Below are 26,699 nucleotides of genomic sequence, written 5' to 3'. Positions count from 1 at the left end.
ACCATCCCTGCTCAAATCTGATTGACAACTACTCTCCCCTGCTTCAAAGCCTTATTGAAGAAGCAGCTTGGCTCAGTGGAAAGAGCCTGGGCTTTGGAGTCAGAGGTCATGGGTTCAAATCCCAGCTCTGCCAATTGTCAGCTGTGTGACTTTGGGCAAGTCACTTAACTACTCTGTGCCTCAGTTACCTCATCTGTAAAATGGGGATTAAGACTGTGAGCCCCCCATGGGACAACCTGATCACCTTGTAACCTCCCTGGCACTTAGAATAGTGCTTTGCATATAGTAAGTGCTTAATAAATGCCATTATTATTATTATTATTATCTCCAAGAGGTCTTCCCTGACTGAACCCCTGCTTTCCTTGCTCCCTTTGTACTTCCCCCCACCCTAGCCTCACAGCATCTATGTCCATATATATAATTTATTTATTTATCTTAATGTCTTTCTCCCCCCACCCCACCCCCCCAGATTGCAAGCTCGTTGTGGGCAGGGAATATGTCTGTTTACTGTGGCATTGTACTCTCCCAAGCACTTTGTACAGTGCTCTTCACATAGCAAGTAATAAATACGACTGAATGTCCCACTGGCACCTCAAACTTATGTCCAAAACTGAACTCCTTATTTTCCCACCCAAACCCTGCCCTCTCCCTATCTTTCCCATCACTGTGGATAAAGCCATGATACTCCTTATCTCACAGACCCATAACCTTGGCATTGTCCTTATGAAAGCACAATGGTCAGGGGCTTGCATTTGCCTGCCCACCCCACCACTCTCTGAGATCTTCCATTCTAGCTTTTTCAACTCTAGAACTGCTTGATTACCACATAATAAGGAACCAAGTACTGCTGAACATTGCCACTCAAGGCAAACTATCACAAATGTTCTTCCCTTTGTTTCCAGAGCCTGAATTATCAAGGATATTAGCATATCAACTCAATACAGGATGAAGCTGTGTTTTCCTTAGCAAGTCAGACTCCTGGCCTTGCTTATCAGCTGTATTTGATCACCTGGAGAACAAACCAGGCCCTGGGATTGGGTGGGAAATAGTCCAGGAGGAATTCCTGGGTTTCCGGTCTTCCTGTATTATGCTCTTCTAATCAGTGTGGTTACTGTACCAACTGTATATAAAGAAACTCTGCACTGCTTGAAGTTGATCTGGCCTTGACTAGCAGAGGAAATTCTGCCCTTAAACCACCACTCCCGACTAGTGCTAGAAGAGGTGCTAGTAGTAATAAACTTGTCTCTGACATACCCTTTTTTGAACACAACGAAGTCCGTGAATTTTTTCTTTCACATCCTTAACTCGTCTCTCATTCCACCCACTCTCATTCCACCCACGAGTTCAATCTGCCACCAAATCCTGTTGGTTCTATTTTCACAACATTGCTAAAATCTGTCCTTTCCTCTCCATCCAAACTGCTACCACTCTGATCCAAGCACATATTCATTCATTCATTCATTCAATCGTATTTATTGAGCACTTACTGTATGCAGAGCACTGTTCTAAGCGCTTGGGAAGCACAAGTTGGCAACATATAGAGATGGTCCCTACCCAACAATGGGCTGACATATCCTATTCCGCCTTGACTACTGCTTCTGCCTCCTCACTGACCTCCCTGCCTCCTATCTCTTCCCACTCTAATCTGTACCTCACTCGGCTGTCTGGATCATTTTTCTAGAAAAAAAATTCAGTCCATGTCATTTCACTCCTCAAGAACCTCCAATGGTTCCCCTTCCACTCCGCATCAAACAGAAACTCCTTACTATTGGCTTTAAAGAAATCAACTCTCTCCGCCTACTTCACCTCACTAATTTCCTACTACAATCCAGCCCACACACTTTACTCCTCTATCACCAACTTACTCACTGTGCCCCAATCTTGTGTGTTTCACCACCAGCCCCTTTCCCATGCCCTCCTCCTGGCCTGGAACTCCCTTCCTCTCCATATATGCCAGACCACCACTCTTCCTACCCTCAAGTTATTGTTACGGTCACCTCTCCTCCAAGAGGGCTTCTCCGATTAAGCTTTTTTTCCTTCCACTCACTCTCCTTTCTGTGTCATCTATGCACTAGGATCTGTGATTTTTGGGCATTTAATTTTTACCCCACCCTGAATCCCATGGCATTTACATACATGTCTTTTCAAATACCACAATTTTTAAAATTATTATTGTGGCCACTAAGAAGCTTGGTGTAGCCTGCAGGCCAGTTAGTTACAGTAAGAAAGCAGAAGGAAGACCATTCAGACACCCATTCAGCACCTCTACTAGTTCGGATCCTGGCTCCAGCTTGTACCCCTGTTCCTCAGGTTTCCTGGTTCGAAGGCTTTGGGGGTCACCCTTCAGGCAGCTTTCTATTCACCCCAACAATTCCTGCCCACTACGCTCCACATCAGCAACAGCAGCCCCTCCAGTCGGGAGCACAGCAGGCCTGCTCAGGGTAGCTGAAGAGGGGGCATTCTCTGACTGTCTCCTATTGTGCTGCTGCTACTGCTATCATTGCTGCCTGAGGACAAATCATCCGAGTGAGAGTATTGTGTGTGTATTTTGGTGTGTGTCTCTGTCTCTTCATCTCTGTGCCTGCTGTTGTTTCTTTGGCCCTATCTCTGTAGCTCCAGTTTCCCTGCCTTGCATTTCCCTCTGTTTTTCTTCCTCTGTCTCTCAGTCCCAGTCTCTGTCCATCTGTCTTCCTACATCTTTCCTATTTTTGTCTACCTCTTGGTGCCTGAAGTTTTTTTTTTAAAGGTGTTTGTTAAGCACTTACTATGTGCCAGGCACAGTATGAAGCTTTGGGGTAGATACAAGCTAATAAGGTTGGACACAGTCCATGTCCCACATAGGGCTCACTGACTTAATCCCCATTTTTCAGATGAGGTAACTGAGGCACAGATAAGTTAAATGACTCACCCAAGGTCATATAGGAGACAAGTGGCAGAGTGGAGATTAGAACCCAGGTCCTTCTGGCTCCCAGGCCCGTGCTCTATCCACTAGACCACATTGCTTCTTCTGGGTTTCTCTTGTCTGTTTCTCTCAGTCAATTTATTGCAAGATTATTGTGTACAGAGGACTGCGCTAAGCACTTGAGAGAGTACAATAGAGGTGGTAGATATGAACCCTGCCCACAAGGAGCTCTCCTCAGTCAATCAGTGATATTTAGTGAGCACCCACTGATTTCAGAGCATTAAACTAAGAACTTGGGAGAGTAACCCAGAACACAAGAGCTTATAGTCAGTCACTGTGCCTCACACGTCTGTCTCATTCAATCAGTAGCTGCTCTCGTTCTCTGGCTCTTTAATTCTGACTATGTCTCTGTTGATGATGATGATGATGGTATTTGTTTCATCTGTTGCTGCCTTTTACCTGTCTTCACCCTGTCTAGTCTTGGTCCACTGGCCCCAGCTGCAGGTAAGCCTCACCTACTAACTCTATATCTGTAAAAAATTAGAGGTCAAGAAATTAGGAGTCAAATATCAGGGTCAAGAAGAGAAATCTGTGTGGAAGCAGTCCACTAGGTAAAAGGTTTTGGTAGGAGTTGGAAACAAGCAGAATTGGGCAAGAGCCCTCAATGAATGGAACGGTTAAATTGAGTGTAGAGAAGGTGCTATCATTTATCAGATAACCCATGTGGATTTCTAAACTTCTATTTGTGTGCCCCTATAATTAATTTTATGCATTTTTTAATTCCCCAAGTCCTCCCAACAGTCTTTTCCATTGAACCTGAAGGATTTCAATGCACCAGTTATCTGGTGCATAGAGAGGCAGTGTGGCTCAGTGGAAAGAGCACGGGCTTTGGAATCAGAGGTCATGGGTTTGAATCCCAGCTCTGCCAATTGTCCGCTGTGTGACTTTGGGCAAGTCACTTAACTTCTCTGTGCCTCAGTTCCCTCATTTGTAAAATGGGGATTTAGACTGTGAGCCCCCTGTGGGACAACCTGATCACCTTGTAACCTCCCCAGTGCTTAGAACAGTCCTTTGCAGATAGTAAGCACTTAATAAATGCCATCATTATTATTATTATTATCTGCAGGTCATTCAACACTCTCTGCCAAAATGATCTCAACATCCTCCATCATGACCAGATGGGGCAGGGGTGGTTTTTTCCAGTTCACGACTGAGGAAATCACTTTTCTGCATCTCAGCCATACCCGTTTGAGGCCACCCAGCCATTCAGCAGTGAGGTTGAAATTGGAATTCAGGGATCTTGCTCCAGGGAAATCAGTGGGCTTGTCATGAAGCCAGACTGCAGCCTAAAGCCAAATGAATCAGCCTTCCAGGTGGCCTTTGGCTTTCCCAGGTGAGATCACTTCTCTCCTACCCCGAAGATGAGCCGAAGGCATTACTCTGGAGGACCCAGTGGGCTGATGGTGTTGTCAGATAGACACAGTCTTCTCTCAGAAATCTCCCTCTGATCCTGCCTATGAAGGTATGTGAGGTTCAGAAGCCATTAAAGAGTTTCTATGTTTTCCAGATTGTGAGCTGCTTGTGAGCAGGGATCGCATCTACTAACTCTGTGGTATTGTACTTTTCCAAGAGCTTATACCAAGTGCTCTGCCCACAATAAGCTCCCCCAAAATACAACTGATTGATTAATTGATTGATTCAAAAATACTTCTTCACTGAGCCACACAGAAATAAATGAAATGTGCCAAGCATTTCCATTCAGGTTTTCTGATGTGGCATTTCATTTTCCGACATTTTTTCCAGCAGTCAATCAATATATGCCATTTACTGAATGCTTACTATTTGCAGAGTACTGTACTAAACACATGGGAGGGTTCAATACAACAGAATTAGTGGACACACTCACGAATTTGGGATTTTTTATTCTGTCAGCACTCATACTTCTAGGCAAAGTTGTGTACAACAGTATTCACTAGCCATAAGGTTGTTTTTTATGCTCATTGAGATCTTCTGCTTAAATATTACTCTGTAGCGTTACCCAATAGACACTGTTCTAGCTAAATTGAATTTGTGATTACATGATGTAAATAATGACAGTAACTACTGCCTAAAAAATGCCTCCAGATCATAGACAGTCCCAAGGTGTAGTGGCCAGAGCATGGGAGTGAGAGTCAGGTGACTTAAATTATAGTGCCAGCTCAGCTATTGGTCCACTGTATGTCTTTGGGCAAGTTACTTAACCTCTCTGTGCCTCCATCTGAACACTGGGAATGATAATACCTGCCTCTCCCTACCTCCAAGGATTGCTGTGAGGATGAAATGAGATCACCAACGTGAAAGTACTTTAGAACAACAGAAGTGTTCTCCAAACACAAGAGATGATTATTTTTACCTGCTGACTGAAGGTCACATTCCTCCTCCTGCTACTTTCTGGACAGCTTCCTGAGATGGCATCCGGAATGGCTAAAGTCTGAGGCCTCTTCAGAATCCCAGCTGACCGAGGTTTTGATGCATCCAGAGACCCCGCTCTTAACATCTCTCCATCTGGGCCAGGAGTCAGAGAAACGTCCCCTCTCTCCAGAAAGCTGTTGTCTTGCCCGTAAAAGCCATCGGGAGCCCTGGGAAAGCTGACGCTGATGGCCTGTCTTGGGAAGCTGGCTGCAATCGCCAAGTAGTTGTCATGACCTCCGGTGAAGCAGTCGATGAGCACGCTGTCAATATTTGAGGTTCCGAATGAGGATGCAAACTCATTAATCCCTGTCAAAGAGTTGTCCCGACTGATGAGACTGCCATATTTTGGCGTTAAAGGGCTGAGGGGGGAAATAGGGCTGGTAAAACTCGTGTATAAATGCGTGGCACTCTGAGAGCTGAGGTTTTCATCTGTGCCTTCCTCAAACAAAACAGGGGGAGAAGGTGGAAGAGGAAGGCTTGGACTCTTCATCACTGTTTTCTTCTTGTCAAATACCTGCAGGGGCTTCTCAGGAATGCTAATCAGAGTCAATACGGTCATGACACTCAGAGTAATTGAGGTGAAGACATAGATGACGCGCAGCTGTCCGCCCACGGCTCTTCCAAAACTGGTTTGATCCCAGTTTATTCCTCCAATGACATAACCAAAACCACCTCCAAGACCTAGTGAGAGAAACAGAGTTTTACTTTTCCTTCCAGAGGCACGGCAGTTCAGTTATGAAGACTGCTCTCCCAGCGATCCTTCTTTAAATAGAATCGCATCTGGAGCAACACAAAAATAACTACCTAAATTCACCCAAAAGCCACAACTTCTAAGCTCCCTTGTCTGGGTCATGTGTACATAAATAAGGCCAGAATGGGGACCTCAGGGAGGGGTGTCCCACTCCGGGAAGGTTCACCATCTTGGATCACCTTCCAGGGACACAGTCCACTGGGACTTTCTCTTCCAGACTCTTCTTTGGCATGCTCTCCTGACTTACCAATCAATCAATCATTTGTATTTATTGAGCACTTGCTGTGTGTACAGCACAGTACTAAGCACTTGGGAGAGTACAATATAACAATGTAATAGGCACATTCCCTGCCCACAACAAGTTTGCAATCTTGAGGACTTCCCGGCTTGCCCTCAATAAACTTCAAGGTGACTTTAACGGACAGATAGCTAAACACTTGAAGGAAATTAAGTACCCGCTAAGAGTGCATGGATGTTGAGTCCCCTGTCTTGATCCATTGGGCTGCACACATCCATCATGTAGGCGTGACTGGGATTGTCTGCTGAGTCGGCACTGAAGTCCATCAGGACCACCCCACACACGGTGAGAATGATCCCCCATTTATGATTAGTCACAGTGTCAGCCAGTGCTATTCCAATGTCCCTGCCATTCAGTAAAAGTGAAAGCCCCAGCAACGCACCTAGCAACAAGAAGGAAATATCAGTCAGCCGGGGAAAGTATAATTTATTCATTTTCAGCCCATGCACCCACCCCATCTCTCCCCCAAAGTCTTCCCTCTCTTAATCTCTAACCCAGGGGATCATGGGGGTCGTAAGTCAAATTCTCTGCTCTGCATACTTGAGAATCAATCAATGATATTTATTACTTACTGTTTACAATTGCTTATTGCTTACAATAGCTTACTGCGTGCAGAGCACTGTACTAAGCATTTGGGAGACTCCAATACAACAGAATTAGTAGACTCAATCCCTTCCCTGATAACGAGCAATTCGTGGTGAGATTCACCAGCTTCTTCCTCTTAGTATCTGGGTTTCCATACCAACCGATAATTAACCCCATGCTTGAAGGCATCACTGTAGGTGAAGTAGGTGTCTAAGATAGGTCGCCTACGCAACACTGAGAAAGGTAAATTACGTCTTTTAGTAGGGCATATCAGATTTCTGTGGATATCTATGAGGAAGATGTAGATGTCAATAATAATAATAACGGCATGTATTAAGCACTTACTATGTGCAAAGCACTGTTCTAAGTGCTGGGGAGGTTACAAGGTGATCAGGTTGTCCCATGGGGGGCTCACAGTCTTAATCCCCATTTTACAGATGAGGTAACTGAGGCAAAGAGAAGTTAAATGATTTGCTCAAAGTCACAAAGCTGACAATTGGCAGAGCTGGGATTTGAACCCATGATCCCTGACTCCAAAGCTCTTGCTCTTTTCACTGAGCCACGCTGCTTCCCACCCCAAAACTGGAAAAAAAGGCTACTCTTGCCCTCTCTGAAAACTGAGGTGCTTTTTTTCAAATGTCAAAAACCACAAACCTATTGCCAGGACAAAAATAAAAGGTCTTCGCCTTCCAAATCTTGAGGTGCATCGATCACTCCAAGCCCCTAGAAAAGGCTGCAGAAGAAATCCTGAAACAAAAGTTCATCAATAATTGGCACTTCCATTTTATCTCATGTTAAGGAGATACCACAAGCCTGCTTTTACCGCTTCTTCTTAGTCTGAAATCACTCCCCAATCAAACCCAGTGTGTGGTGGGAGAAAGTGCATATCTGAGGATCTAGGGAAAGATGTATTTCAATATACAAACTTGGAATTTTATAGAATTCCCTCTCTTGGTTCTAACTGAAGAGTCCACAGCCATATTGACCCTTTCAGGATTTACAAAATTCTGAGCACTGTCCTATCCCAAGGCACCCTCAGCTTTATTGATCAGTTTTATTGATTAGGGAAACAACCTGGCCTAGTGGAAAGAGCATGGGCCTGAGGGTCATAGGAACTAGATTCTCATCCCTGCTTTGCCACTTGCCTACTGTGTCACTCTGGGCAAGTCACTTGACTTTTCTGTGCCTCAGTTTCCTCATCCATCAAATGGGGATTCAATGCCTGTTCTTCATCCTTAAACTGTGAGCCCCATGTGGGTCCTGATTCTCTTGCATCTACTCCAGTGTTTAGTACAGTGCTTGGCACACAATAAGTACTTAACAAATAACACAATTATTGAATACTACGGTTAATAAATAATAAAAATGAAAATAATGATGATATTTGTTAAGAACTTACAATGTGCCATGCACTGTTATAGGCACTAGGCTAGACAAGCTAATCCGTTTAGACACAGTCCCTGTCCTGCGTGGGGCTCACAATCTAAATCTCCATTTTACAGATGAGGTAATTGAGGCACAGAGAAGTGAAGTGTCTTGCTCAAGGTCACCCAGCAGTCAAGTGGTGGAGCTGGGTGATGCCCAGGTCCATGCTCTATCCAAGGTTCCCAAGGGGAGTTTGAAACTCTAGTCAGAAAAAAAGCAGCATCTTTATAAGGCTTGAAAACTTGAGGCCATAAACTAATTGCTTTCCTAAGAATGTTTGGAACTGAATTACTTAACCATATGTAGGGTATTGCCACATTAACATGAACTTCAGCTTGTTACTATTAAAATCTCCTGTTCTTTTTTTCCTCCATATCCACTGCAGGGATGGGCACAGATCGCAGCTTGCACAAGGCATAATCTTAATTAGAGATAATGAAATCACCGTACCCTGCCCCATAAGAATGATAGAATGATCAATTTCTCCAATTTATCTCTACATACATAGGAGGAAAAGTGATTATCTCGTTTCCTAAAAGCCCTGTAGTCAGGAGGCGCCATAAAGGCAGCCATTGAAATACTAACCACAGAGACAGTCTTTACAGAGAAAGGACCACAACACCCATCCAAAGACTGGTGTGAAGGACCACTGCTTCCCCGGCCACTCCCATTGGCTGGGTTCAAATCCCGGCATAAATCCTCTAAGAGCCAAGATAAGGATTCTAATAATAATAATTGTGGTATTTGTTAAGCGCTCACTATGTGCCAGGCACTGTACTAAGAACTGGGGTAGATACAAGGTAATTGGTTTGGACACAGTCCCTGTCCCACATAGGGCTCATAGTCTTACTCTCCATTAGACAGATGAGGTAACTGAGGCACAGAGAAGTTACGTGACATGCCCAAGGTCAAACAGCAAACAAGTGGCAGAGTTGGGATTAGAACCCAGGTACTCCTGACTCCGTACTCTACCCTGTACTCTATCCCCTAGGCTATGTTGTGTGTCAGTGGCCCAGGGTAGAGCAGAGCAGCAGTTACAGAGGTAGATATATCAGCCCAAAGCTCAGTAACAGGAAAAACTATGGACCAGCATTTTCTTGTTTCTGTGCTGCTGACTGGCTGAGTTTCCTGACTGGCTCCTACAGGATCCATAACAGAATATGAGCCTTGTCTGTTGCTGTTGTTGTGTTTGCCTGTACGTATGTGTGTGTGTGTGTTTGTGTGAGAGAGAGAGAGAGAGAGAGAGGGAGAGAGGAAGAGGCTATGGAAGAGACAGTATGGGGGAGCCAGAAAGAGGCAAGAGAGAGAAGGGGAATAAGGGAAAAGAAAGACAATCCAGAGGAAGGATAAGTACTTCTGCTAATATACAGAAGAAGAAGAGGGAGGAGCAGTGTGGCCTAGCGGAAAGAGCACAGGCCTGGAAATCAGAAGACCTGTGTTCTAATTCCAGCTCTGCCACTTGCCTACTGTGAGACCTTGGGCAAGTCACTTAACTTCTCTGTGTCTCAGTTTCCTCACGTGTAAAATGGGGATTAAATAGTTTTTCACCCTCCTTCTTAGACTGAGAGCCCCATGAGGGACAGGCACTGTGTCTGTCCTGATTAACTTTTATCTATCCGAGTGCTTAGAATGGTGACTGACACATTGCTTAACAAATGCGATAATAATAATAATGATGATGATGGTAATAATAATAATGATGAGGGCTACCTAGAATTGGGCTGATGAACCACACCATGCTGTACAGCTCATCAGGCAGCCCCATCTGGAGCAGAACTGGTGTCACGTAGGCCGTCTCCATGGCATAACTGAATTCGATCCCAAAGAGAATGCACCCGTTAAACAGCAACTCTCGGAGTGATCTCTGAGGGTGCAGGCCCCCAAAGCCAATCAGTTCGACGGGACATGGAGTGTTCGGGGGTGGCGGTGGGGACGGACGGATGTGTTTCCTCCTTTTTGGGTGCCTTTTGAAGTTGTTGGCCCGGTGGCTGATGTGGCGAGTGACCGATCCAGAATAGCCGGAGACCTGGGATCTCCAGAATTCCTGAGACGCCAAGCTGGGGAAAAGGGGCTCAGTGGGAGGGGTCGCCATGGCCGCCGTGGAAGGGATCATCCTAAAAGGAGAGATTTTAGTGGCCGTTCCTGGAAGGAAGAAAGTCCTGGTCAGGGTGTGATGGTACAAACTGTCACCTCACCCAACAAATTGTCACCTCTATTTCTAACAATCAATCAATCATATGTATTGAGCACTTACTATGTGCAGAGCACTATATTAAACACTTGGGAGAGTACAGTACAACAAATTAGCCGACACTTTTTTTTAATGGTATATGTTACGTGCTTACTATGTGTCAGGCACTGTGCTCAGCAAGGGGGTAGATATAAGATAATTAGTTCGGACACAGTCTCCGTCCCACATAGGGCTCACGGTCTTAATCTCCATTTTACAGATGAGGTAACTGAGGCCCAGAGAAGTGAAGTGACTTACCCAAGGTCACTCAGTAGACATGTGGCAGAACTGGGATTAGAACCCAGGCCCTTCTGACTCCCAGGACCATGCTCTAGCCATGTTCCCTGCCCAAAATGAGCTTACAGTCTAGAGGGGAGACAGACATGAATATCAATCAATTAATAATATTTATTGAATACTTACTGGGTGCAGAACTCTGTTCTAAGCCCTTGGAAGAGTACAGAACATCAGAGTTATTTGACCCCAAAGCCCCACCCATCTCCATCTACCCAATGAGGATTCTCTGTCCTTTCCATGGATCTTTTCTCTCCTCACTAGATTCAGATAAAAAATCCAGAAGTGCAATGGCAACACTCCATTGTTTGGGGTGGTGAGCATTTTTCCTCCACTCTGCTCCTCCACCTCCTCTTAATCAATGCTATTCATGATGTCAAAAGAAAACTTTCCAAGGCTGATTCCAGACTTAGCCCATGAGAAACAGCATGGCCTAATGGAAAGAACACGGGCCTTGGGAGTGAGAGGATCTAGACTGTAAACCCATCTCTGCCATGTGTCTGCTATGTGGCCTTTGGCAAGTCACTTAACTTCTCTGTGCCATGGTTATCTCACCTGTAAAATGGGGATTAAGACTGTGAGTCCCATGAAGGACACGGATTGTAACCAACCTGATTATCTTGTACTTACCCCAGAGCTTAGTACAGTACCTGGCATATTCATTCATTCATTCAATCATATTTATTGAGCACTTACTGTGTGCAGATCACTGTACTAAGCGCTTGGGAAGTACAAGTCGGCAACATATAGAGACGGTCCCTACCCAACAACAGGCTCACAGTCTGCTCCGGACGCATATAGTAAGGGTTTAACAAACACCATTAAAAAAAATAATGATCCAGCCTGAACATCTCAAAGGGATCAAAAGGGATTCAGGGACAAAGGGTAAAAGCAGCCAGAATAATTTTCGGTCAGGGAAGGTGGTTCCTGAAGTGACCTTGCATAGAAGACTCACAGGGAGACAGCATAGCTTTGTGGTAAGTTCAGAGGAGTGGGTGTCAGAAGACCTAGTTTCTATTCTTGGCTCTGCCACTTGCTTGCTGTGTGGTCTTGGTCAAGTCACTTAATCATTCTGGGCCTCAGTTTCCTCATCTGTAAAATGAGGTTAAAATACCTATTTTCCTTCCTTCTGTGAGCTCCTTGTTGGCCAAGGAATTGGGTCCGATCTGATTATCTTGAATTTACCCTAACTTTAGTATAGGGGTTGGCACAGAGTAAGCACTTAATGATAAATAAGATCATAAAAAGGAGGTTACTTATCCAGACTATTTTGGAGGCCAACCCAGACGAAGATTGGCTTTAGGGCTTTAACACAATTTGGAGGTTCTATTTGTCCTGTCTCAGAAATTCTGTAATAAGCTCCACTAGGCAGCAGTGCTCCCAGGATGTCTAAGAGGTTGGAGAGGAAATTGCACCTACCTGGGATGAACACAGCTCCAGACCATTCAAAGATCTGCACTGTGTAGCTCTTCTGTAGTCACATTAAAAGCTTTTTAGTATCCGAGTAGCTGGAAGTCAGATCCGCTCCATGATGGGCAATGAATTATTAGGGTGCTAAACAATTTGGGGGAATATGAAAGTAAGCAAGCAAATGAGTTTCAACTGAAACCAGGAGGATTGGCATGAAGGGAGTCACTAAACGTAATGAACAATATTACTGGGCATGGTATCCAACATAGTAAGCCAATATCCAACCAAATATCCAGTGGTATCCAACACCAAGATTCTGCCTTTCACAATGGTACCAAAAGATGGCTGGAGGAACTGGGATTCCTTGACATCCAGGCTCATGGAAGATTGTCCCTTTAACATCTCCCAATTTTTCCGTGATAATCTAATAGGGACCCTGCTGGTCTCAAGGCATCTAATTTCTTCTTGAATATATTTTCCTTTCTGCCTGCACAACTTCCTGTAGTTACAGGCTGAGAAGCATTGTGGTCTAGAGGGAAGAGCAAGGAGCCAAGATTCTAAACTCACCTCTGTCCCTTGCCTGCTGTGTGATTTTGGACAAATCACTCAACTTCTCTGTGCCTCGATTTTCTCATATGTTAAATGGAGACTAAATAGCTGTTTTCCTTCTTTTACACTGTGAGCCCAACCTGATTTTTCTGTACCTACCCCTGTGCTTAGTACAGTGCTTGGCACATAGTAAGGGCTTGACAAATACCACAATTATTATTATGTTTTACATGTTTACCATCTTGTGTGATGGTACTTTGTGTTTGTCCTGAACCTATCTCTTTATAATTTGAACCCTCCATTTTGCACCTATCTCGAACCTACCATCTTCAAGCTTAAGGGGTGGCTCTAGTACTGGTGTTGTAGGATTTGGTGAACAATTCCACATACACCCTTCACCCTATTTTGTAGACCTGGTGGTTGTTTTTGATCCTTTATGAATTTGTAGACCAAGTTACAATTATATGCTCTCTTATTTGCATCAGAGGACGAAGCTAGAAATGAACAAACTTTCTGCATTGCATTCAGTGTGTAATGCAAAGTGACAAATAGCATGGCCTGGTGGAAAAATATGGGCCTGGGAGTCAGCAAGACCTGGGTTCTAATCCTGGCTCTGCCATTGTCTGCTGTGTGACACTGGGCAAGTCACTTAAATCCTTTGTGTTTCACTTACCTCATCTGTAAAATGGAGACTGACTGAGCCCCCTTGTGCAACAGGGACTGAGTCCAACCTGATTAACTTGTATCTACCCCCACACTTAGTACAGTGTCTGGTACATAGGAAGTACTTAATAAATGCCACTTAAGAAAAAAAAAGGTATATCATCAGTGAAGGGACAATGAAATTAAATGAGTGTTGCTCTGAGCCTATACTCTGAGAAAAAAATCTCACCAAGAGTGGGAAAGGACAGTCAGCTTCAGTCTGCCTGTCTTTGATAAGATCTGGACAGCCTGACTTCCAAAATAGTCTCCTTTGGGATTTCATCTTCAGAAACCCAGAGAGCAACACTTCGTAGATCCAATACCCTAGCTGCCCCGGGGAAACTCCACAATGATATTTCATGTAATGCCCAGGTTCACTGATACAAAGGAGATTTGAGGGGAGACAGAAAGTCTGAGAAGTCTCTGAAATCTACTAGTTTGGGTGAGTTACTTATTAAGAGAATTTCACACCAGTACAATAGAAAAAGGGGAAGGGAGGAGATAGGTTACCTACTAAAATCACAAGGTAAGCTAATCCATGTAAATATAACAGAGAAATGAAAGGGTTTGTTTGTCTTGGGTTTAACCAACTACTCATTCAGGGATAATTCATAGGAAGAGGGTGGGAAGCTGCTTAATAATCATAATGATGGCATTTATTAAGCGCTTACTATGTGCAAAGCACTGTTCTAAGTGCTGGGGAGGTTACAAGGTGATCAGATTGTCCCACGGGGGGGGGGCTCACAGTTTTCATCCCCATTTTACAAATGAGGGAACTAACGCCCAGAGAAGTCAAGTGACTTGCCCAAAGTCACACAGCTGACAATTGGCAGAGCTGGGATTTGAACCCATGACCTCTGACTCCAAAGCCTGGGCTCTATCCACTGAGCCATGCTGCTTCTCTGGGAAATAATTTAACTGAAAGCCTGTATCCCCTTTTGGCATTAAGCAAGGTGGACTAATTATTCATCTGTTGAATCCCACCTAAATAGTTAGGACAACCAATCACCTGAGGTCTTGGGAAAAGAATTTTTTTTTAATGAAATGAGAGCATAAAAGGAAAGACCAGAAAGATGAAGTCTTTGGGTAGTAAGAAACTGGTTGCAGAATATCTTCAAGATGCAGAGTATGTGGGTTGGCCAAGGTCACCAGAGGAGCCTAATGGTTCTGTACTGATTTTGGTTTTTCCCCATTTTATATACTTAGGAGTCTTTCCCCTTTTATATTCTTTACTATCTTAGCAGTTTCTCAAGAGGTCTCCTGCCCTCTCTCAAAATCCAACCCCTCCATCCCACCCCCTCCACCTGCAGATCCAACCCCATCCCTTTGCATCTTACCAAAACACTTGCCCCCTCCCTTCTTCCTTCCTCCTCCCGACTACCATCTTCAACTGTTCTCTCTCCAATTGCTTCTTCCCCACTGCATTCAAACACACTAATGTTTCCCCATCTTAAAAAAATATCCCTTAACCACATGGCTCCCTCCAGTTATTGCCCCATCTCACTCTTAGCATTCCTCTCCATACTCCTTGAGTGAATTGTCTACACCCGCTGTCTCAAGTTCCTCTCCTCCAGTGCTCTCCTTGATCTCCTCCAATCTGGCGTCCATCCCCTTCACTCTGCAGAAACCATCCTTTCAAAGGTCACAAATAATAGCCTTCTTGCCAAATTCAAAGGACTCCATCCTAACCCTCCTCAAACTCTCAGCTTCCTTTGACACCTCAGACCATCCCCTTCTCCTGGAAACATTATACAAAATTGGTTTCACTGCCACTGTCCTCTCCTAGTTCTCTTATCTCTCTGGCCACTCATTCTCAGGCTCTTTCGTGGACTCCTCCTCTGCTCCCCCTACTCTAATGGTGGGTGTCCTTCAGGGTTCACTTCTGGGTCCCCTTCTATTCTCCATCCACATCCACTGCCTTGGAGAACTCTTTCATTCATTCATTCAATCGTATTTATTGAGCGCTTACTGTGTGCAGAGCACTGTACTAAGCACTTGGGAAGTACAAGTTGGCAACATATAGAGACAGTCCCTACTCAACAACGGGCTCACAGTCTAGAAGGGGGAGGCAGACAACAAAACAAAACATGTAGACAGGTGTCAAAATCGTCAGAACAAATAGAATTAAAGCTATATGCACATCATTAACAAAATAAATAGAACAGTAAATATGTACAAGTAAAATAAATAGAATGATAAATCTGTACAAATATACACAAGTGCAGTGGGGAGTGGAAGGAGGTAGGGTGGGGTAGATGGGGAGGAGGAGAGGAAAAAGGGGGCTCAGTCTGGGAATGCATTTGCTCACATGGTTTCAACTACCATCTCTATGTGGATGATTCCCAAATCTACAGCTCCAACTTTGATCTCGCTCCCTCTCTGCAGTCTTGCATTTCCTCCTGCCTTCAAGACATCTGTACTTGTATGTCCTGCTTTCAGCTCAGATTTAACATTTCTAAAACAGAACTCTTTATCTTCCCAACCAAACCCTGTCTTCCTCCTGACTTTCCCATCAATGTAGACAGCTCCACCATCCTTTCTGTCTCACAAGCCAGTAACCTTGGCATTATCCTTAACTCCTCTTTTTTTCAATCCACATATTCAATCTATCACTAAATCCTGTCACTTCAAACTTCATAATATCACTAAAATCCACCCTTACCTGTTCTGCTTCTCCTTTAGACTGTGAGCCCCATGCATGTCAGTCTCATATCTGATTGTATCCTATCTACTCCAATGCTTTAGTACAGGACATAGTAAGTGCTTAAAAATACCACAGTTTTTATTGGAGGGGAGTAAAGCTGGACTTGCACTCCAGAGGGACCACAGTACTGCGGAGGGAGAATGAGAGTGACAGCTTCAGCTTCAGCCCTGCGGATTATGGGAAGTCTGCACACTCTCGACCCACTTGCCCATTGTGGGTCATCTGTAAACCAGAGATTCATCCATTCATTCAATCAATCACATTTATTGAGCACTTACTGTATGCAGAGCACTGTTCTCCCTCCAGTGAGACTGTGACCTCAGTGCTTAGTACAGTGCTTGACACATAATAGGTGCTCAACAAATACCACAATTTTTATTACACAATGGTGTATTACACCATCCAAAATTGGCCTGCCCCCAGCAATTCATCATGGCTTAGGGGATATAGCACAGTCATGAGTTCTAATCCTTGCCCCACTGCATGTCTGCTGTGTGACCTTGGGCAAGTCACTTCACTTCTCTGGGCCTCATAAGCTGGGGTAGAAACAAGATAATCAAGTCAAACACTGTTCCTATCCCACATGGGGCTGACAGTCTAGATAAATAAGGAGAACAGGCATTTAATCCCCATATTACAGAAGAAAAAACTGAGACACAGAAAAGTTAAGTTACTTGACCAAGGTTGACCAGCAGGCAAGTGGCAGAACTGGGACTAGAATCCAGGTCCTCTGATTTACAGGCTTGTGTTGTTTCCACTACGTAACACTTTTAATATATCTTTAAGAGAGAAAAAACAAGTTTTTAATAGTTGAATTCATAGCTGCACCAAAAGAATGCTGATTTTTTTGGGTCACTGTGCAATTTTACAAGTGAAGTAGAAATTAAACTTATGGGAAATTTTATTTTACATGGACTTAGACTTTTTCAAACTCTCAGTCACAAGGCTATTTAATCATTCTACATTATTCAACATATATCCCAGGGATCCAAAAAGGTTAGGTATCTTCTTTACTTTCAAAATTTTAAGAAAGTTTTAAGATAGGAAATCTCTCAAGATTCATGAGGGCAGGTTCAAAAACCCTAAAATTCTTGTCACGAGTGCCTAGATTTTTGTTAGTGTGTTAGGAAATTGGTTCTTCTATAAGTGGATCCATTCAGTTTAGAAATACACTTTATAAAGTCTTCTTACTATATGAAAAGTTTGTAAATCACGATTTTATCAGAAGAATTTACCTCGAATAGCATTTATTTCAGATGGCACATCTCAATTTTTTTCTGGTATTTGTTAAGTGCTTACTATGTGTCAAACACTGTTCTAAGCACTGGGGTAGATATACGTCAATTAGGTTGGACACTGTCCCTGTCCCATATGGGCTCACAGTTTAAGTTGGAGGGAGAATGGGAAAACTAAGTGGCTTGCCCAAGGTCACACAGCAAGGAATTTGGCAGAGCCGGGATTAGAACCCAGGTCCTCTGACTCCCGGGCCCATGCTCTTTCCATTAGGCCATACTGCTTCTCCACCGGCCCAGTTCCAAACTACGGGGGTCCTGACGTTCTTCATTAATTTTGGAGCAGGAGATTGACTTGAAGTCCTACACAGCATAATGTGATGATGCCCCAGGGAAACAGCATGGCTTAGTGGATAGCACACGGCTCCAACATGTGTCTGCTGTGTAACCTTGGGCAAGTCACTTAACTTCTCTGGGCCTCAGTTACCTCATCTGTAAAATGAGGATTTATAGCGTGAGCCCCACGTGGGACAGAGACTCCAATGGAAACTGAAAGAGCAGCCAGCTCAAAGCTGTGCAGGTGACACTGGGGGCGTATCTGCAGTCCTCATTGTTTTCAACCCAATTTGCTTGAATCTACCCCAGTGCTTAGTACAGTGCCTGGCACATAGCAAGCACTTAAAAAAACCCATAATCATTATTATTGCTATTATTATATTGCGGAGGTAAATCCGAGTTTGGCCAATCCTGGATCATAGAGAAGCAGCGTGGCTTAGTGGCAAGAGCCTGGGCTTGGGTGTCAGAGGTCTTGGGTTCTAATACTGGCTCTGCCACTTGTCAGCTGTGTGACTTTGGGCAAGTCACTTAACTTCTCTGTGCCTCAGTTTCCTCATCTGTAAAATGGAGATTGAGACTGTGAGCCCCACGTGGTACAACCCGATAACTTTGTAACTATCCCAGCGCTTAGAACAGTGATCGGCACATAGTAAGCGCTCAACAAATACCAACGTTATGATTATTATTGCTATTATTATATTGCAGAGGTAAGTCCGAGTTTGGCCAATCCTGGAGCATTACTTTGCAGGGACCCCTGACCCCACCTCTTGTTCCATTCGTTCATTCAATTGTATTTATTGAGCACTTACTATGTGCAAAGCTCTGTGTTCTAAGGCTGTTGTGTTCCCTTCCCAGGTTCATGTGGGTTCTAGTGCTTGGGCAGGGAACTTAGCAGCAGGAACTTCAGCTGAGGGAGTCTTGGAACATAAAATTTTAAAGATTTTAAGGACTTTAAAAAATTTTTAGAGAGTCTGGTTTCATATTTATACATCCATGGAAGCAGCATGGCCTAGCGGAAAGAGCATGGGCCTGGGAGTAAGAAGGTTTGGGTTTTATTCTTGGCTCTGCCCCTTACCTGCTGTGTGACCTTGAGTAAGTCACTTAACTTCTCTAGGCCTCAGTTTCCTCATCTGTAAAATGGGGATTAAATCCTCCTCCCTCCCACTTAGACAGCAATCCCTGTGTGGGACAGGGACTGTGTACTACCTCATTATCTTATATCTACCCCAGCATTTAGTAATAGTAATAATAATTGCGGTAGTTGTTAAGTGCTTACTATGTGCCAGGCACTGTACTAAGTGCTGGGGTGAGTACAAGCAAATTGTGTTGGACACAGTCCTTGTCCCACGTGGGGCTCACAGTCTCAATCCTCATTTTACATATAGGGTAACTGAGTCAGGGAGAAGTGAAGTGCCTTGCCCAAGGTCACACAGTAGACAAGTGATGGAGCTGGGATTAGAACCCATGACTTTCTGACTCCCAGATTGGTGTTCTATCCACTCTGCCATGACAGTGATTGGCACATAGTAAGTGCTTATTAATAAATACCATAGTTATTATTATTATTGGTATTATTATTACAGGATACGGGACAGGCTACCTGCAAGCTTTAAGACTGGCCATCCTATTCTGAACCAAAATAATTTTAGGGTTTCTATTACTCTACCTCTCACTCTATTCAAGCCCCTGCAAGCATCCCTTTTATTCTTTTTTCCACTGCATGGAATAATCCTTCTTTTTCCACCTTCCCAAATCATAAATTAATTTTTATGAAAAGTCTTTTGCTAAGTTCCTAAGGACATCTAGGTTGGATTTCACAGGGCCTACAGGTTAGTGCTCTGCTAAATTGTAAGTGGTTTCTTCCTCAGAATTTCATCATCCTCCCTGTCTGGACTTTGAACTGCTCCTGTCATCCCTTAGGCAAGAAATGGATCCAGCCATTCTGTTCAACACTGAATATCCTACTTCCTTCCAATAAACAAAAGTAATACTAAAAATGATACAGCTTTGCAAAAAACACCTCAAGGAACTGCCCAACTGTGGATCATTTCCTACATTCTCATTTAGTAGCAGCTTATAACTGTTTTAAAAAGATATACCACTCCCTAGTACTTGAAAATATTCAACACTCTGGCTGCTTCACCCTAATTTCGTAGAAATTATCCGGGATGTATCTTAAGCGGTTTCGGCATTCGACGGAAACTGAAAGAACAGCCAGCTCAAACCTGTGCAGGTGACACTGGGGGTGTACCTGCAGTCCTCATAAACCCAATGCATATCACCGTGGCTGACACTCGGGATTTTCTCTCCTCCCTGTACCATTCAAGCTGCCTGCTATTTTCAGGAAAATCCCGGTACAACACAATCAGTCATCTAGCTATTTCCACTTTTTCCCTTCTCTTTCCGATTTAGCAGTAGCTTTCTGATAATGAAGGACCATTTTGGAGATTTGTCCATCGATATTTTAATAGATTAGAGATCCACAAAGAACAAAGATCTTGGGTCCAAATCTCACGATTTGCAGACTTAACTGCTTCTGGGCCTGATACAGCAGGATTTTTGCTCGGTAATCTGGGAAGCTTTGTGAATGGATGCAGTATGAAATGGTGGTACCTGTAATTAGAGATCATCCCTTCTCAAAGGCTGGTCTACTGACTGAATCATCCGAAGCGGTAGTTCCTAGGCCTGTGATTCTGCTGCTGCTGCTGCTCCTGCTTCCCTCCTTCCTACCCAAGGAGCCTGCGTTCCGTTCCGTCTGGGGAGGTGGTGATGACATCACTCGTGCAGTCCTGCCACCTCCCAACCCACTGAAGTCTCTGCAGAAGCATCAGCGATTCTCGGCTCTGCTATTGTTCCTTAAAGCGGCAACTGCAGAGTGGCTGGTATTATCTGGGAGACTGACAGGATGACTCCATCTCCCCCTCACCTGCATCAGGATCCTGGTCATTGTGGGCTCTGTTTCAGTGATTGATTTTCACCAATGAGCCGAGCCCTTAGGGACCATCTATCTCTCTGTTCATCAAGGCCACAGGACATAAATAGCTAAGGATGAGTCTGTGGTTTGCCGCTTTCCTTGGGCTAAGCGCCTCCCCCAACGTAGGTGAATAACCATATTACTCTCATTTTATAGTTACCACAGAGGATGAACCTACAATGCTTTTTAATGGTAATTCTTAAGTGCTTACTATGTACCAGGCACTACACTAAGCCCTAGGGTAGATACATGTTAATCAGGTCAGACACAGTCCGTTTCCCACATGGGGCTCACAGTCTTAATCCCCATTTGACAGATGAGGTAACTGAGGCACAGAGAAGTCAACTGACTTGTCCAAGGTCGCACAGCAGACAGACAAGTGATGGAAGCAGGATTAGAACACAGGTCCTTCTGACTCCACGAACCCTGATATTATCCACTAGGCCAAGATGTGGGTTTTTTTAATGGTATTTGTTAAGTGCTTACTATGGACCAGTCACTGTTCTAAGTGCGTAAGTATGAACAGAGTCCATGTCCCACATTGGGCTCACAGTCCTAATCCCCATTTTACAAATGAGGAAACTAGGGCACAGAGAAGTTAAATGACTTGCCCAGGGTCACATAGCAGACAAGAAGCAGAGCTGGGATTAGAACCCATGTCTTTCTGACTCCCAAATCCATGCTCTATCAATAGGACCACACTGCTTCTACCAGGGCTGGAATATTTCTAATAAAAGCCTCTTGTCCTGAGGGTCTTTACTGCTTGTGTTGAAGGCTGAAGCTTGTGACAATCTCAGATTTTCTGGGGGGCACATATTATTGGCCCCACTTGAGAAGGGGAGCTGAAGATGCGTTAAAAAAAGGGAAAAACATTTTCTTATAGCAAATGGTAACTGTATGGAATTTGTTTCTTCAGAAGGATGTGGCAATAAATGTATCAATGGATTCAAGAAAGGTTAGGACAAATTCATTATTACTATTGAATTAAGTGCTTACTATATAGCAAGAACCTTTCTAATCCTTAGGGAGGCTATGATATAATCAGACCCCACATTGGGTTTGCCATCTAATCAATCAATTAGTGGTATTTATTGAGTGCTTACTGAGCACTGTACTGAGCACTTGGGAGAGTACAATACAACAGAGTTGGTAGACATTTTCCCTGCCCACAATGAGCTTACAGTCTAGAGGGAGGTAGAAGTGGCAGTAAATGTTCAATAAATGCCATTGATTGATTGATTGATCGATTCTCCATATTTTATAGGCGAGGAAAATACAGAGACAGAAAGTCTAAGCGACTTGTCCATGGTCACAAAGCAGGCCAAGACAAGATTGGTCAATATATCAGTCCCTGGTACTTACTGAGTGTTTACTGTATACAGAGCATTGTACTGAACACTTAAGAACTTTTGTCACTCCCAGGACTATTCTCCATGGACAGAAAGCCCACACTGAGTAATTAAAGGAAAATTTAAAGAGATAGAGAGGGGTTAAATGAATTAATGGATGATTAATGGATGGGTTATAGAGAGGAGCTACGGATGAGGAAGTATACTGAGGACGTCCAAGCATGGTGTGTTGCTTCACTGAGAGGCAGAACATTTTACCAGGTGGGGGGCTACAGACCATAATTACCAGAGCGCATTGTGAATAAACAAGTGTTTTACTTCCCATGAATTCTCTGAAGCATTAATACTTCACTTATGCTTATACTTTGTCATGCTACTTCATGGGAGCAGTGTGATCTAGTGGAAAGACAGTCTGAACTTAGACTGTTAGACATATGTTGCCAACTTGTACTTCCCAAGTGCTTAGTACAGTGCTCTGCACACAGTAAGCGCTCAATAAATATGATTGAATGAATGAATGAATGAAAGAGTATGGGCCTGGGAATCAGAGAACCCGGGTTCTAGTCCCAGCTCTGCACTTCTCTGCTGTGTGACCTTGGGCAAGTCACTTGGCTTTTCTGTGCCTCAGTTTCCTCATCTGTAAAGTGGGGATTCAATCCCTATTCTCCCTCCTACTTATATTGTGAGCCCCACTTGAGACAGGAACTATGTCCTACATGATTCCTAGTGCTTAGAACAGTGTTTGACACATAGTACATGCTTAACAAATACCACAGTTATTGTAATTCAGTGTTCAGCACTCAGTAGGCATTCACTTCATTCATTCAATCATATTTATTGAGAGCTTACTGTGCGCAAAGCACTGTACTATGCACTTTGGAGAGTACAACATAGATGCTATGAACTGATTGGAGGAAAAAGCAAAATTTTTGCCATGGTTCATCCACTGTCTCTTTTTCTCCCCATTGTTCAGGCCCTAGAGGACCTAGGCTAGGGAAGCAGCATGGCCTAGAGGAAAGAGCCTGGGCCTAATAGCCAGAGGTTCTAATCCCAGTTCTGTCACTTGGCTGCTGTGTGACCTTGGGTATGTCACTTAACTCCTCTGTGCCTCAATTCCCTCATCTGCAAAATGGAGATTCAATGTCTGTTCTCTTTCGAATTTAGACTGTGAGCCTTATGTGGGGCCTGATTGTCTTGTATCTATCCCAGTGCTTATTACAGTGCCTGGCGTATAGTAGGCACTCAACTAATACCACAATTCTTATTACTGTTTAACACGTTCATTTGTGTTCTGACTTGGCCAGGTGAGAAAAATGCTCTTGGAAGAGTACAGTATAACAGAGCTGGTAGACACATTCCATGTTCACGGGGAGTTCATAGTCTAGAGGGGAGACAGAAGCTCCTTCTGTAGACCAAAAACTCCTTGTGGGCAGGGAGCGTGACTATCAACTCTACTATAGTGTACATTCCCAAGAGCTTAATATAGTGCTCTGCGCACAATAAACACTCAATACATACCATTTATTGACTGACTGAATGGCTAGAAAAGGAGTCCCTAAAAATTGCTTGCCTTATCCAAAACAGATTTCACAGAAGGACATGACTGGTGAACCTTAACGGGGTAATACACAATCTTATCAAGGACAAAGAAAGTAATGATTGTATAATGGAATGTCAGGATACTCTGTAATGGTGAGAACGGCATCTGCACCAGCCAGATACAGCATCGCAACACTGAGTACAACCAGCCTTCCAGATGAATGACAGTCCATAGAAACAGGTGCTGGGTATTTTTCTGGTGAAGTTATTTCATCCTTCCTCTGGCCTGGAACTCCCTCCCTCCTCATATCTGAAAGAGGATCATTCTTCCCACTTTTAAAGCCTTATTAAAATCACATCTCCTCCAAGAGGCCTTCTCCCAACAAGTCCTACTTTTCCCTACTCTTTCTCCCTTCTTTCACCCTTGCACTTAGATTTGTACCCTTTAAGCACTTAATAATAATAATAATGATGGCATTTATTGTTTACTATGTGCAAAGCACTGTTCTAAGCGCTGGGGAGGTTACAAAGTGATCAGGTTGTCCTACAGGGGGCTCATAGTCTTAATCCCCATTTTACAGATGAGGGAACTGAGGCCCAGAGAAGTTAAGTGACTTGCCCAAAGTCACACAGCTGACAATTGGAGGAGTTGGGATTTGAACCCATGACCTCTGACTCCAAAGTCTGTGCTCTTTCCACTGAGCAATGCTGCTTCTCTATAATGTTGGTATTTGTTTAGTGCTTACTATGTGCCAAGCACTGTTCTAAGTGTTGGGGGGGGGGGATACAAGGTAATCAAGGTTGTCCCATGTGGGGCTCATAGTCTTAATCCCCATTCTACAGATGAGGGAACTGAGGCCCAGAGAAGTTAAGTGACTTGCCCAAAGTCACACAGCTGACAAGTAGAACCCATGACCTCCGACTCCCAAGCCCGGACTCTTGCCAGTGAGCCACGCTGCTTCTCTCTATATTCACCTCAGCCTCAGCCCCATGGCACCTACGTACATAGCTATAATTTATTTTAATGTCTGCCTCCCCCTCTAGACTCTAAGCTCCTTTTGGAAGGGAATGTATCTCTCAACTCTGTTGTAATGATAATAATAAATAATTATAAAAAGGCATTTGTTAAATGCTTATTATGTGCCAAGCACTGTACTAAACACTGGGGTAGATAAAAGATCACCAAGTCCCACATGGGGCTTACTGTCTGATTAGGGAACAGGTATTGATTTCCCATTGTGCAGATGAGGGAACTGAGGCACAGAGAAGTTAAGTGATTTGCCCAAGGTCACTCAGCAGGTAAGTGACAGAGCTAGAATTAGACCCAGGTCCTCTGATACCCAAGTCTTGGCTCTTTTTTTAAAAAATGGCATTTGTTAAACGCTTACTATGTGCCAAGCACTGTTCTAAGCGTTGGGGTAGATACAAAGTTATCAAGTTGTCCCACTTGGGACTCACAGTCTTAATCCCCATTTTACAAATAAGGTAACAGGCCCAGAGAAGTTAAGTGACTTGCCTAAAATCACACAGCTGATAAGTGGCAGAGCCGGGATTAGAACCCACGACCTCTGACTCCCAAGCCCTGGCTCTTTCCACTAAGCCACGCTGCTTCTCCTGTTGTTCTCTCCCAAGCACTTAGTATAGTGCTCTGCTCACAGTAAGCACTCAATCAGTGCCATTGATTGATTGATTGATCGATTATGAACAAAAGCTTGCAGGCCTGGGCTTGTAATCACTTGTCTCAAGCCATCCAAATCTCTCAGAGACACTAATAAGCATCTAATTACCCTTGCCTACCTCTAAAATAGAAGCACTATACCACATTAATCAGTGTATATGTCCTCATAGTAATAGGCACCAATGAGGAGGAAGAAAAATGATCTTAAGAAGCCTTCCCAGATTACTTAATAGCAGTCCAGGTGCTTCAGACACCCATCCTTAGCACTTAAGCATTTTATTCCATGCTCAGCACTTATGACTACATATATATACATATATATATATATATATATATATTTATTCAGCAGTTTCATCTTGATACATTTTATTGCTTCTGCCTTCTTCCTCCTGCTTTCATTATTTATAAATAATTTTTGTCTGTCTCTCCATTATACTGTAAGCTCTCAGAGGGCAGGAAACATGGGACTTAAAAGGACCTGGGTTCTAATGCCGGCTCTGCCACTCGTCTGTTCTGTGATTTTGGGCAAGTCACTTAACTTCTCTGTGTTTCAGTTACATCATCTGTAAAATGGGGATTAAGACTATGAACTTTATTTCATTCATTCATTCAATCATATTTATTGAGCACTTACTGTGTGCAGAGCACTGTACTAAGCACTTGGGTTATTTGGGCCCGGGACTGTGTCCAACCTGATTAACTTGTATCTACCTCTGCACTTTGTACAGTGCCTGGCACTTAGTCCGGTTCCCTGCCTCCATGTTGAAAAAAAATCACAGAGCTGTAAATTCAGAATTCTAGATATCAAAATAATTATTTTGGGAGAGATTACTTTAGTTTTTCCAAAGAACAGATTTTGTCTTTTGTATATTTTATACCAGAAAACATTTAAAGCCACTAACCTGATCTGTATTTCCCAAGAATGCCTGGGACTTGTCCTCCAAGAAAGAGGAGACTATAACCGAGGCGGCTTCATTTAAATTTATCAGACTTGTTTTGATGGTTCCTAGGATTTCGGCCAGATTGTTTAGCTGTTATTTCTCAGTTGCTCACAAGGTGGCACAATCGTAGCACATATAGATTCATTTGCTGTAAACCAATTTTACCAATCAGAGTAATAATAATAATAATATTTGGTATTTGTTAAGCGCTAACTATGTGCCAAGCACTGTTCTAAGCACTGGGGGGATACAAGGTAATCAAGGTTGTCCCACGTGGGGCTCACAGTCTTAATCCCCATTTTACTTATGAGGGAACTGAAGCACAGAGAAGTGAAGTGACTTCCCTAAA

General features: G+C 43.7%; 1 protein-coding gene across 6 annotated transcripts in view; it reads right to left on the bottom strand.

The window, feature by feature from the left end:
- Window positions 1-26,329, bottom strand: part of SLC45A1 (solute carrier family 45 member 1) — a 43,830-nt gene extending 17,501 nt beyond the window's left edge. For 3 of the 6 annotated variants that reach the window (XM_038747427.1, XM_038747432.1, XM_038747433.1), the window contains exons 1-6: window positions 20,483-20,592; window positions 12,356-12,490; window positions 10,123-10,554; window positions 7,642-7,734; window positions 6,560-6,784; window positions 5,295-6,034 (exon numbers count right to left, since the gene is read on the bottom strand). In XM_038747427.1, the coding sequence (XP_038603355.1) occupies window positions 5,295-6,034; window positions 6,560-6,784; window positions 7,642-7,734; window positions 10,123-10,525 (1,461 nt within the window). In that variant the 5' untranslated portion in view covers window positions 10,526-10,554; window positions 12,356-12,490; window positions 20,483-20,592. Of the gene's footprint in view, window positions 1-5,294; window positions 6,035-6,559; window positions 6,785-7,641; window positions 7,735-10,122; window positions 10,555-12,355; window positions 12,491-16,975; window positions 17,002-20,482; window positions 20,593-26,311 lie in introns of those variants that run through there. The other 3 variants (XM_038747430.1, XM_038747429.1, XM_038747431.1) reach the window with 3 other exon arrangements.
- Window positions 26,330-26,699: the final 370 nt, after the last annotated feature.

This window comes from Tachyglossus aculeatus, chromosome 5 (assembly GCF_015852505.1).
Source record: "Tachyglossus aculeatus isolate mTacAcu1 chromosome 5, mTacAcu1.pri, whole genome shotgun sequence".
NCBI classification, from domain to species: domain Eukaryota; kingdom Metazoa; phylum Chordata; class Mammalia; order Monotremata; family Tachyglossidae; genus Tachyglossus; species Tachyglossus aculeatus.
The sequence above is the reverse complement of the archived record's forward strand: the minus strand, read 5'-3'. Positions and strand labels throughout refer to the sequence as shown.